Source organism: Triturus cristatus, chromosome 4_2, assembly GCF_964204655.1.
Source record: "Triturus cristatus chromosome 4_2, aTriCri1.1, whole genome shotgun sequence".
In the NCBI taxonomy this organism is placed as follows: domain Eukaryota; kingdom Metazoa; phylum Chordata; class Amphibia; order Caudata; family Salamandridae; genus Triturus; species Triturus cristatus.
Window position 1 is genome coordinate 137,351,519 of NC_140586.1, and position 12,515 is coordinate 137,364,033.

At 41.2% G+C, this 12,515-nt stretch overlaps 1 protein-coding gene across 7 annotated transcripts in view; it reads left to right on the forward strand.

Moving 5' to 3' along the window:
• Positions 1-12,515, forward strand: part of AGAP2 (ArfGAP with GTPase domain, ankyrin repeat and PH domain 2) — an 897,926-nt gene that overhangs the window by 794,643 nt on the left and 90,768 nt on the right. For all 7 annotated transcript variants that reach the window (XM_085600818.1, XM_085600812.1, XM_085600813.1 and 4 more), the window contains one exon: positions 5,636-5,858. In XM_085600818.1, the coding sequence (XP_085456944.1) occupies positions 5,636-5,858 (223 nt within the window). The remainder of the gene's footprint in view (positions 1-5,635; positions 5,859-12,515) is intronic.

Sequence of the window (12,515 nt, forward strand, 5' to 3'; positions counted from 1 at the left end):
TGCCTTTGCTTTACCCATTGGCTCTGAATTTAGCCTGATTGCTCAGTGCCAAGCCACCACGGATGAGCGCAGGTTGTACTGAGTGTGTAATCACCCACCCTTTATGGGAGCAGTAGCTTCTGCCTGGCTGGGGACATCCTTTCAGCCAACCAGAAAGTGCCGACACACACACAATATTAAGGACTGAGGAAGGCTCTGGAAACCCAAAATATGCATATCAGGCTAATGCTGTATCCAAAAAAGAGAAAAGGAGAAAGATTGGTAAAACATGTGTCGGTCTCATATTAGTATTAGTCAGGAGGAATAATCAATTTATTGATTGCCGAACGAGGCTCCTAACATAGCACATTGGAAAAAAGCACAAGCTACACACTTGGCTGGGATAGAAGGGAAAAGGAAAGAGGAGTCAGGAGAGAAGCAGTAGTTGAGGTTTGGGACAAATTCTTACAGACTGTTATAGATTGCGAATAATTACAATAGATTACCTGAACTGTATCAGAGATGAGAACATGTGGTGGTGATGATGAGAGACCATTTTGATACACATTTTAGATCTGTAAGTTAGGAGTCATATAATAGTCACTCAATAATGGGATGGATATTATATGACAAATGGAGTTGCTGAAACGGTTGAGTAAGAACGGCAATTGAACAAGGGAAACCAAACTGACAGTCAGATGGAACCTTTTCTCCCCCCTCTCTTTCCATGCCCTCCACAACCCTCTCGCTTCACTGTGGCATACTTTAGTGTTCCTGCATGGAGGGGACATGGCCTAGCAGTTCAGGCTGGTCTGTTTATCCTGGAGCAGGAGCAAGACTGATTTACATATGGCAGGTGTCTGTCTAGGGTGGCAAAGTGGTCGAAAAATGGTGGACTAGAATGTGGTCCCTAATTAACCACCAGTGGCTGAGATTAATTCAAAGAAAGTGTTCTTGTTATGTATCAAGGTAAAGAGACCCTGGTACCTCTCTGTGTTTTTTTTAATGCAGGTGGCACTTATAGGAATAGCAGACACACAAAAGGTTTATGGGAGGAATGCATGCAATTTATCTTAACACTGGCAAAAGCTCAGGGTAGCATTTCAACCCATCATTCTTTTTTTCACCATGCTACCTCAGTTTGGAACCAGCCATATGCACATCAGTCTTGACCCTGCTCCAGTGGGAACAGTCCAGCCCGACCCGCCAGGTCGTGACCTCCCTGTACCGGAACACAAGCAATCCAAGACCGGGTGGTATTGTTGGCAAAAGAATAATGGGTTGGGATGCTACTCCAAGCAATTGCCAGGGGTTAGACTTATTGCAAATATTCCTCCCATCACCTTTTGTGTGTTTGATGTTAACTGTAGGAATACAACAGGTTAGTTGAAGACATCTGCCCTGCTGCCTGGTTCATGGTGGATCACCTGCACAGCATTCACGCCTTGACTTCTTCTTCGGTGTATGCTTGATTTTGGAGGAGGGTAACACTTTTGGTGATGAGTGGAGCAGGCACAAGGGACAGGCATTGCTAGCGTGAACAGGTGTCCCGGATATGACAGGACAGTCCCGGTTTTCAACAGCTGTCCTGGCATATTTGATCATGTCCCGGTTTTTGGAGGGCGTAGACTGAAAATATTGAGAGGCACTTTTTTAGGTGGTCCAAACCAGGGCTAGCTAGCAGCTGTTATAAGTAAGCTCTTTTATTAACAGGTATGATGCTGGTTTTAAAAAATACATTTTATTTATTTGCTTCATACCCCTTTTGCTTTTCTATGTTGATGAGGGCTGTTATTCTTTGCCACTTGGTTGATGTAAAATTGTAGTCCTTCCTCTATTTTTACGAAATGTCCCGGGTTTTGGGTCGCAAGATCTGGTCACCCTAGGTATTGTACCACCTCTGCTGAACATTTCAAGGCCTGGTGGGAATCTCTGTGAAGGAAGGGACTGGTTTGTACCAAAAAAAGAACAGCAATTGAAGTAGTAATGGACCAATAGTATACTTTCAATAGGAGACAGTTTTTTTTTTAATGTCACCTCACTGATCGTTAACTGGCCTGTGGTCATTTGAAATTCCACACCCCTACCTGTGCTCAAGGGTATCTCACCAGCATATCCTCGAGCAGCTGCAACATCTCACTCAGATACTAGCTACTACATCTCACGTTGGCTTGAAGTGTCCTCGTTGAACATACAGACTACGGGTAGTGAATTAAAGTCACATTGCCTTGGCCACCGTGGACCAGCCATTCAAACATGCGTGCCTCACGCAAATACTTGCAGGTGACGCTGCCCAAACTAGTGACTGTTCAGGTCGGCTGCCATCTTGATTTGGCCAGGTGGGTTCTGTGTGCGCTTACAAAGGAACATTTTTATTTCTGCTAGGCTGTTATGAAACAGCGCACATTACTCCCTAAACATCTTACCCAACCTTCGCTGAGCATCGCATTTTGAATAAGCATGGGTTTGTCATCTCCTGTACCAGTTGTCAAATATACTTGCATGTTTGTAATCTGGTTCTCTTGGCAGTCAGTTTTTGGAGTAACTACACTTAGGAGGTGTTTAAATGACAGAGGAGACATTTCTCGACAGTCTGTAGAAGATTTGTACTTCAATGAAGTACAGTTATTTCAACAATTTTCTTATGCGATTTCTAAACTACAAACTGTACAATTAAATCAAAATACTTAAAATGCATTTATGTCGTTAGATATATTTTAATATTTTGTCTGGTATTTTATATTAGTTCATTATTTTAGATTATTATTTAAATTTTAGTCTAACCATGACTACAGCCTGCATATCCCAGCCACCACTATTTGACTCAGAGGCATGGGGGCAGTTACCGTGTAGATAATGGAAAAAAGGATCTGACTCCTACTTAATAGCAATATGTGTTGAGAAGTTGTCTCTGGCAAAGACCAGGGGGTTTTATTGCATAACATCGCTATTGAGAGTTTAGCAGAACAAGGGTTGACAATGTCAATGGAAAATCATGAGATATTTATGAAATTGTGGTAAAAATGCTTGATGGACACTCTGGAAGTCGAATCAGTGTAGAACACATTCCTTCCATTACCTTATTGTTTGATGCTACAAATAGCGACACTGAAAGACATTAGCCGTTCAGCCTTAAAGCGAATGCTCTAAAATTATGTACTACTAAGGAAAAACACGTCTTAACACATGATCACAGATGCATTAAGAATTGTTGTGCTTTTGTTCTACTTATTTTCAATACAGCACTCAGTTGTGGTATAATATAGATATGCATCTGATGTAACCATTCCACGTCAGCTTCCTTGATCCTGTAGGAAGCTGGTAACACCAGTAGAAAATGCTGATAACGTATTATGTGAGGTATGCTATGACAAGTGAGCCGACAGATTAGAATAAGCTTGTGATACATCTGGGGAGGAGGAAAATGCGGACTGTGGAAATGTGGTATCAACAAATTTCAGACAACATTGGTATCTGTTGTATACGTGAACCGATATAATATTGCTGTGCTTGTATAATATAATGTGACTTATGTAAACATATCTATTTGAATTGTAGGAAAAATAATTGTTGGAAAACCACTCCCACACTAGAAGGGGTGGTGGTGGTCTTCCGGACACACTGTGGTAGCTTGGCTCGAGTGGTCAGGAATCAGGCTCCGTGCTAAGCATACAACATACCCAAACAATAACCATGCGTGCATCCGTTCCAAAAACGACTCTACACCGTAAAAATTATGAAAATAACTTTCTTTATCTTCTTTTTCTCTTAGTTGCTGATTGGAGAAAATAAATAACAATCACAATATACAAACTTTTTAGAAAGTGCAGGACAAATAAATACTGGCTTAATGATTCAATAAATAGGGGTGATCATAAATACTGAAGGCATAAATAAAAGTGCAATACAGACAGGCAATTAAATATTCTGAGGCAATAAATACTGTAACCAATAAATATTGTGCATCAATAAATACTGTGGACCAATAAATACAGTGGAACAATAAATAGGTTAAATACAATAAATACAGTGCCCCTAATAAATACTTAAAAGCTGACAGTGACACTCATGGAATCAGATCACTTTTGAATTCCTAAGGGCTGATTTGGCCCAGGCACAGCTTGGGGGGATGTGGAAGGCTTGGGGGTGTCTACTCCCTGGCTTGGTCAAGGCTGAGGCCTAAACTGAGGTAGATAAAGGGGGAAAATACCAGAGACCTGGCTCTCTCTCTCCACACAACTTCTCTAGATTAGTCCCAGTTCACCCTTGGCACAGTCAGGTTGGTTCCAGCACCTCCCTAGCCCCTTAGAGCAGTCTCTCAGGTCTCCACAGGGCCTTAGGCGCCCTCTACTCCACTCACTGCCCTTTTTCTGATGCTCCGACGCCGCTGGAGTCGTATCGATGCCGTGAGGCGGTTCCGGTTCGATGTCGGCGGCCTCGGCACAATGTCAGTTCTTTGACGACGCCGGCAGGCGGATCCGGTCTCGATGTCAGCGGCCTCGGTTCGATCTCGACCTCCGATTCGATGGCGTCGGGCAGTCTTACTCGATGTTGACTTCGGGCGGCTCCGGTCCGATGGCGACCTCGGCTTCGATGACGTCGGCCGGCCTTGCCTCGATGTCGACTTCCGGCGGCTCCGGAGTGCGATCCTCACTCCCGACCTCCGGTGCTCCTCACATGTTTCCGGCGACTCCGGAGTGCGACCTCCACTCCCGACCTCCGGCACGATTCTCACAGGTTCCGGCGACTCCGGAGTGCGATCCTCACTCCCGACCTCCGTTACCCTTCACCTCGGTCTCCGACGACTCCGGAGGGCGGACTTCACTCCTCCGATGACGCCGCTCACTCGACCTCGGGTGACTTCCTCCTCGACCTCTGGTATTCCTCACGACCTCTGACGGCGCCCTCTCTCGACCTCTGGCGGCTCCGGGTACGACGTCTGCTTTTCCAGTCAGCGCCGCTTCTCCACCTCGGGCTCCAGGTCTTAGGCTACTCGACGTCGGACTTCAGGGAAACCAGCTTCCAGGTCAGGATCTTGCTGTTCTCTTGTTTCTAAGGCCTGTTCCTGCTGTCCAGGTCCTCAGGATGGTTTTTCTGACTTCTTCCCACACAGGGCTCTAGGCTGGGCTCCGTCAGTAGGGACTAGTATCAAGGGTGGGTTTATGGACCCCACTCCAGGCACAAGTTTCCACCCCTGCTGCTTCACTCCTTCCTCCTTCACGTTTTTGCTGCTCACTCCTCACCAGTCAGGTGCCAACTGCCAGCTCCAACTGCCAACTCTCTGTCTTAACTCCCCAACATTCTAAACCGCCTCCAACGGTCACAGGGTTCTGGAATGTTCTGGAAGGTGCTAGCAGGTTCCAGTGGATGCTGGTGATGTCACAGGTGGCCACCATTTTGTGCTTCAGGCCCTCAGACAGAAGTTTCAGGGGTAGCTAAAATGGCTCCCTGAATCTGCATCAACATGAAAAATGAAAACAAATGAGGGAAAAAGGGCCAAGTCCTACAATAATAAAACATATAAAAAAAAATGATTTAAAGAATGTCTATCAAGTGTGTTTACTTACTCACTCTTTGGTATCTCAAACAGGTGTTGCATGTTACAGTCGCTGTGGAATTAACATATGAAAAACTGTGTTCTTTTTCTGCCACCTAGATCCAACCTGGGCAAGCTTAAACTTGGGTGCCTTGATCTGCATTGAATGCTCCGGAATTCATCGAAACCTGGGAACCCATCTCTCACGGGTTCGGTCACTTGACCTCGATGACTGGCCTCTGGAACTGACTCTCGTTCTAACATCTATTGGCAACGAGATGGCCAACAGCATCTGGGAGAAGAATACGCAAGGCCGCACCAAGCCCACCTCCGACTCATCCAGGTAGAGACAAACTGGTAGCCATCATCTCGCTAAAAGTAAATAATCAATGTGTTTCAGGATGGCGTCTTGTCCTTCTCAGGTTTCTAAAATAAGTATCATGGAGTTGAGTGTAAGTAATGTCTGTTAAACAAGCTGCAAGTGACTGGTGTGTGGCATGCAATTAATAATTGTAGAGGCCTCTAAGAATTTAACTCCTCAACAAAATGTTTGCAGGGATTGTCTCACCTAGAATGGTCGTCCAGTAAAGATAAGTAACTTGGTGAATTTAACGAGTTTGCTGCTGCGGTTATTGACATTTTACAATCCCAGCAATACCGACTCAAACTCTGAATAATTCTAAGGCGACCAAACTATGGAACTTTAGGTTTTTTAACTGCAAGTCTATGGCAGGAATTACAATACAGCAAATGCATTATTGTAATTTCTGAGATTTTAAGATTTTATAAAAGAATATTCATAACTCATATCGGATTAATGTCTTCAGAAAACATTACTGCCTTCTCAGCATATTTACAGCATTCCAATGTGCTGCATAAACATAATTTGTAAACTTGTAATTCAGATTAAAATGAAGTCTATTCTGTTCTTCATAACAGAATCATCACTGATATCCATGAACACTGACTTGAAAAGCAACGTTACTGCCAATTAGCCAAATAGGTTATGGTAAGAAAGTTGGCTAACTTGGTCACATGATCTGTAAGTAGAGCCTCAACAGTGGTGTCCTTCAGGCATATATTAAATGATGTCTACTCAATGAATATCAGTAAAAGAAACGTTCCCAAGAACATCTGTAGCAGCCACCTCTCCCTTTGAAGAGTGGGCCCATGACTTTGAAGAATGGGACTTGAAGGTCCTTTGGTAACAAATAGCCATACCGGATTCAATACCATGGACTACAGACTGGATGTTGCCAACCATTTATGAGTAGGGCCATAACTAACAAATAGCTGTCCTTATCTCCTCTGTGTTCTCTGAGTAATACTGCTTGGCCCTTTTCACATCATAAATACCAATAAATAGAACACATTCCTGAGAAGGCAAGTATGGAAGCGAGCTGGAAACATACTTAAAGTTTTAATATCCTTTGATTTCCATAGAAATCCAGTTTCACTTGAAGAAAGAAAGATGGGTGAGTTCTCAAAACAACCTTATTCCTGTGAAGTTGTGTGCAAGGCTCATTGCAGCACACATGTATGCCTGACTAACCTTATGTACTAACGCGAATGCCACAGGACACCGAAGTTATGAGAAAACTGCTGCAAACATGGTTTGTGAATCGGTTCAAAAGCCTCAACAAGACTGTATTCATTATGCCCTGGGAGATCAGAATCACTGCTTGGAAGAAAACCATTCTTCAACACTCCAGAAAATACTATATCACTAAGACAAGGAAGCACTTATTTATTTGCATTTTGTCCACAGCACAACCATACCAAAATCAAGGTGAAAGGCTTCACAATGAAACAACTGCAGAAACAGACATTTCTTTAGAAAAACCAAATGACATAAGCATTTTGGTAAATAGTAACCATAAAGGAGAACTTACAAACACCTTAGCTCATATTTACATACAGCCACCAAATGAATGTTTGGGGAAGAAAATGTGTAAGCTAATTCTTTACAAAAATGTGAGATTGAGTTTTTCTTTAACACAGTTTTGGGACAATGGATCTCCACCAGAAATACTAGAGGAAGCAATCTTCGTTTATTTATGATTCTTTTGGAAGGACATTTTACTTCTATCAATATCATACTATTTGATGGAAAATTAAAATCTCTATACATGAGCAAATCAGAACCCAGGATCCCGAGCTCAGCAACTGTATATTGTGGTGCAGAATTCAGTCTTGTGTGCTAGATAAGAGATCTGGCCTTCATGGTAATTTGCTGCGACTTTCCTGAAAGTATTGTATAGCACTTTATTGCCTTTTGCAGGGCACCAAATCTCTCTCAAAATGGTTGTTGCCAAATCTTTTAGTAGAAGGGTGAGTGAAAGGTGTAGGCTGCAGTGCCATTAGCAGTGAGTTTTAGTGTTGTGAGTGACTCAGAGAGCATGCTTCAGATTTGGTGTAGGGGTATGTCTGAGCATCTTACATATGGAATGGCAAGGAAGGGTCTTAATTTCTTTCAAAAGTTTAAATGATTGTTGATGGTCCATATTCTCTTCAGTGGCCTGTTCCAGAGCTTGCATGTCTGTACTGAGAAGGAACGCCCACCCGCACAATTTTTTCAAAGGGGAAATTTCAGGAGTGGAGATTTTCTAAATCTTTTTAAATCTTGTAGAATAATTGACCCTATCACATGGGCCACCACTTATTCAATGAAGATGGCTAGAAGGATATTCTTCATAAAACCGATGGTCAATAAAGAGCATTCAGTGCAGAATTACTGTCTTATTGTCTGCTCAGGTACATGACTTGCCTGGCTGCAGAGTTATGTATACTTGTGGCTTGCAGATTAGTTGAGAGTTTGATGAAGATCCTTTTTGAATAATTGGATATTACAAGAGCTAGTGATGCTGGAGTCCTGTGAGAGAGACCGAAGTATGGGAAGATCCGTAAAAGTATTCTCAGTTGGAAAATCAGCCTCTTGTCACTTTTTTGTTTTGGGTTTGGAGAGAGATTGGAATTCAAGTTCACACTGATGGCTGTCATCTCAGTAGATGCGATTGGGGATGTTTATGTCTTCTGAGGGCAGGAGAATTTAAGATCATGACTCTGCCAGAATCTAGAGGTGAGTATTTTAAAATTGGAGGTTTTATCTTTAAGATTATTTGACATCCATTTCCTGTAGGCCTTTGCCAAGTCTCGCTGTCTTGATCTTCATGAGTCTTTTGCGTTTTAGGGTGCTCTGAGTGTCATCAGCATAAATACAGTAGGTAAGGCTGAAGATATTCAATAGATCAGGAATGAAGGATAAGTATACACTGAACTAGACAGGCGTATTTGTTACCTCAAGGACATTAACCGATGGGATGCTATTCGACCAATTGAAAAGCGAGAATTTTAAATGAGCTAATGTGACACTTTTGAATCTGGTTATTGTCGGGTTTTAATTTATTCAGCTAAGGAAAATGTCCTGGATCCCTGTGTTCATTAGTCTTTGAGCTCATAATTAGTAGTCTGCAGTTTCAAACTGCGATGACAATTCGAATAGGAGTGATTCAGCGGTGAAACCAGCAACAGATACTCCAATACCATATACTCACCTTGGCCCATTAGAAACACATGCACACGCACAGGCCAGTAAAACCGCTGGAGTCAAGGTTTGTGTTGTTCCTTATTACAAGATTAGTTACCTGTCATTCCTAACTAATCTTTCACTGATCAAAGAGTTCTTTCCTCTGGTCAATGTACCATTAGTTGAACTAGTTGATGGTGAAATGACACAAATTGATTCTCTTTGCAATGAAATGATCACAGACTCGGTAACATTTTAAAGACTTTATCTAAATTAATTTCATGTGAACCATTTTCAAAGTACAGTACAATCTCCGTCTCTCACAGGAAGGAAGATTCAATTAATCAATCAATCAATCAATCAAATATCATACTTAACGCTGCTCAGAAAGGAGAGGATAGAGAGAAAAGCACATCTGCACATTCACGAAAATATATTTACCTAGGATGGTGTGAAAACCAACCCCCTGGCCAAGGAGCCGGGAACGGTCCCCCGGGAAAGATCAGGCGACAAAGGCTTCAGGACAGGAATCAGGACAGAATAGATGACCTCTCTAGCACAGACGCTTGAGTAGCACCCCTCTCTGACACTCTCGTCCTCCACGAGATTCTTCCACGATCTTCTTCTAATTTGATTATGTTTAAGTTGATGGTTCTGCAAATCGATTCTTCATCAACATTAGCTCGTTACTCCGACAGCTTCCCCAGCTCTGCAGCATCCAGCATCTCTTGCGCTAACTAACTAACTAAGGCTACCTCAATTATACCCTTCTATGCTCATGTACCACCCATTAATGTTTCAATATGACAAAATGACTAACTCTGATTGGACAGGCAAGGGGGATGATCATCACACCATGCTTATTTTTCAATCTTGTCTTTCAGTTTATTGTTCAATGATCCCACCCCTTCATTTTTATTCACAAATCTTTATTCCCACCCGTATTCACATCTTAATTGACACAAAAATATAAACTTCATATGTTCCCATTCGTTTCCAGAGAACTTTAGTACTGGTTCCCAGGGTATGTAACATTTTCGTCCTTGGACTGCATTCAAGTGTCACATCACTTCTTCCGGCTCTTTTGCACCACGCATGTGTGGAGATCACGTGGGTTACAAACTCCGGATTCTTACAAGAGGCCCAAATGTATACTAACGGAAAAGTCAAAGAAAACAAATATTTATTTAAAAATAAAATGGTTTCACTGTATACCACCTATTTCTACTCTAACCCCATTTACTTATAAATGCTTTCCCCACATTAGTATTAGTAAAACAGCTTTGGTTTAGTTTCAGCAAAGCAGTTGCTTAGCATATGAGCTTTCAAGCGGCCATTTTAAAAGCGTCTGTGCAAGCGCAAGAAATTCCCTCCAAGCGACAGAACGTCATACTATGTAGATGCAGTACACGCATGCGCAATACAGTTTCCCGCGTTAGCAGCCATTTTAGATTTTATTTGAGTTACTTTTTAATATGACACATAGGAAAGTTTCTCTTTCTTTTATGTGGAGTGTGATGCATATTAATTTACACAATACATAGTTAATACAAGGTTTGAGTTAAATGAGAGGATTGCTTCCGAGCAAGTCTCTTTTCTACAAGTCCTTTCTCCATCAATCCCCTCTCTGATGGCATTTTTGAGCCATCACAAAATCACCCATCCCAACCAGATGCCAACATCAGCACATCTCAATTCCCTTTCCAGTCTTTTCGTTCTTATCTTAATCTTTAATTATCAATTTTTTCATCCTTTTGTACAACTCTCCTTTCATCTCTTCTAGCTGTATCTCTTCATATTTTCATTTCTTTCCCTTTCCATTTACTTCATATTTCCTTCCCTTTCTACAATATGTGCACCATATCATTATTGTTAAGACTATTATTGTTATATCAACTAATGGTAAGACTATTTGACCTATAATGCCTTTCCCAACATTAGAAATCCATGTCCCTATTGAAGAAACACTTTTTGTTAGTCTTTCCCATACGCTGTCAACCTCCAGTGGTTTTAATTCTTCTTCAAGTTTCGTAATATTCTTAATATATCCTCTAATTCCTGTGCTTTTATCCGGTATGTAAGTTCAATAATGTTGCACTTTCAACATTTTACAGACTCTGCCTTCTTTTGCTAATAATATATCAAGCACAAGTCGATTTTGTAAAACCATAGACCTAATTGCAACCATTTCTGAATTAATCATCAGGAAACCTCCAGCAGTATCAGTCGAGAGACGGTCAACTACTGTTGACAATTGACACATTCTACGTGAATTTAGAATTACTCCCACTGAAGGTATCAATGCACTAAATATATCACCTATTATTTCTGACAAACTAGATCTCTTTCTTCGTTTTAGTTTATTAGTGTTTTCATTGCTTCCAGTGATTCCTTTTACATGATAAATCTTCGGAAATACTATTCCAAAGTAGCAACTCCCATTCCACCGTGCAGGCAGCTTATAATAAGCATTATTCCCACACACGTAGTAAACACCAGGAAATACTGGATCTGTTCCCCCTTTTAGTACCCAACCTCCCAGAATTAGGAAGTTCTGTTCACTCTCACTGGAACCAATAAATACATTGTTATAGTCTGTCTTTAATCTATGGAGGCAGGTTTTCCCTGTCTTTACAAAGTCTAGGGGCATCGCCGCATGAGTCTTGCCAGCTGTATAAATTCCCTCTTTCTCAGCCCATGGTGGAATATGGGTTTTCTGTTCGGTAGCCTTTCTTAGGAAATCCTGTCTCCTTTCTTCAACTAAATTCAAAAACACTTTTTCTTCTTCACGTAATGAGCATGTTCAATTGTTTTTATGTGCCTTTGCTATATCTATTGACTTCATAGTTAAGAAAAATTCACCCATAAACTGTGCAGCTGGACTACTAAGCACTGGATAAATATTCTTTCAAATAGGAATCTCTGAAAATATTACATCTAAGTTCAAATAATAATATTGAAGTTTTCCTGTTCTATAAAATAGACTTGTGGTATGCTACATGAAATACCATATGTTAATGGTAAATGATGTTAAGTGACTCCCTCTGCTACTGAAGCTGGTAATTTCATAGAAACATAACAATCACTAATCTCCAAAGTATCTACGTATTGAAACAATAATTTTGTGAATACATTTAAAGAAGTGTCATTATCTGTCACTGTGTGACGTAAATCTGTCTCATCTGATGCTTCTAGTTCTACTCTATCTCCCTTCATGTTAGCTATCTTTTCATTAGTGTCTGTGTCATTCTTCTTGTCTGTTATCATAAGGTAACAAACTGCTACTGTTAGAAATAGCCATACTATGACCACTAATAAAATGCTACATATACAAATCCTACAGCATCTCTTTGCACAAATTCGCTTTGGTCTAACAGCAACCATTTTAGTCTAAGAATATTTCTCTTCTTTTCTTTACTTTGCTTTATGAATTTTTTTTTCTTTTGTTTTTAAGGAGGCCTGACTTCCCCTTGG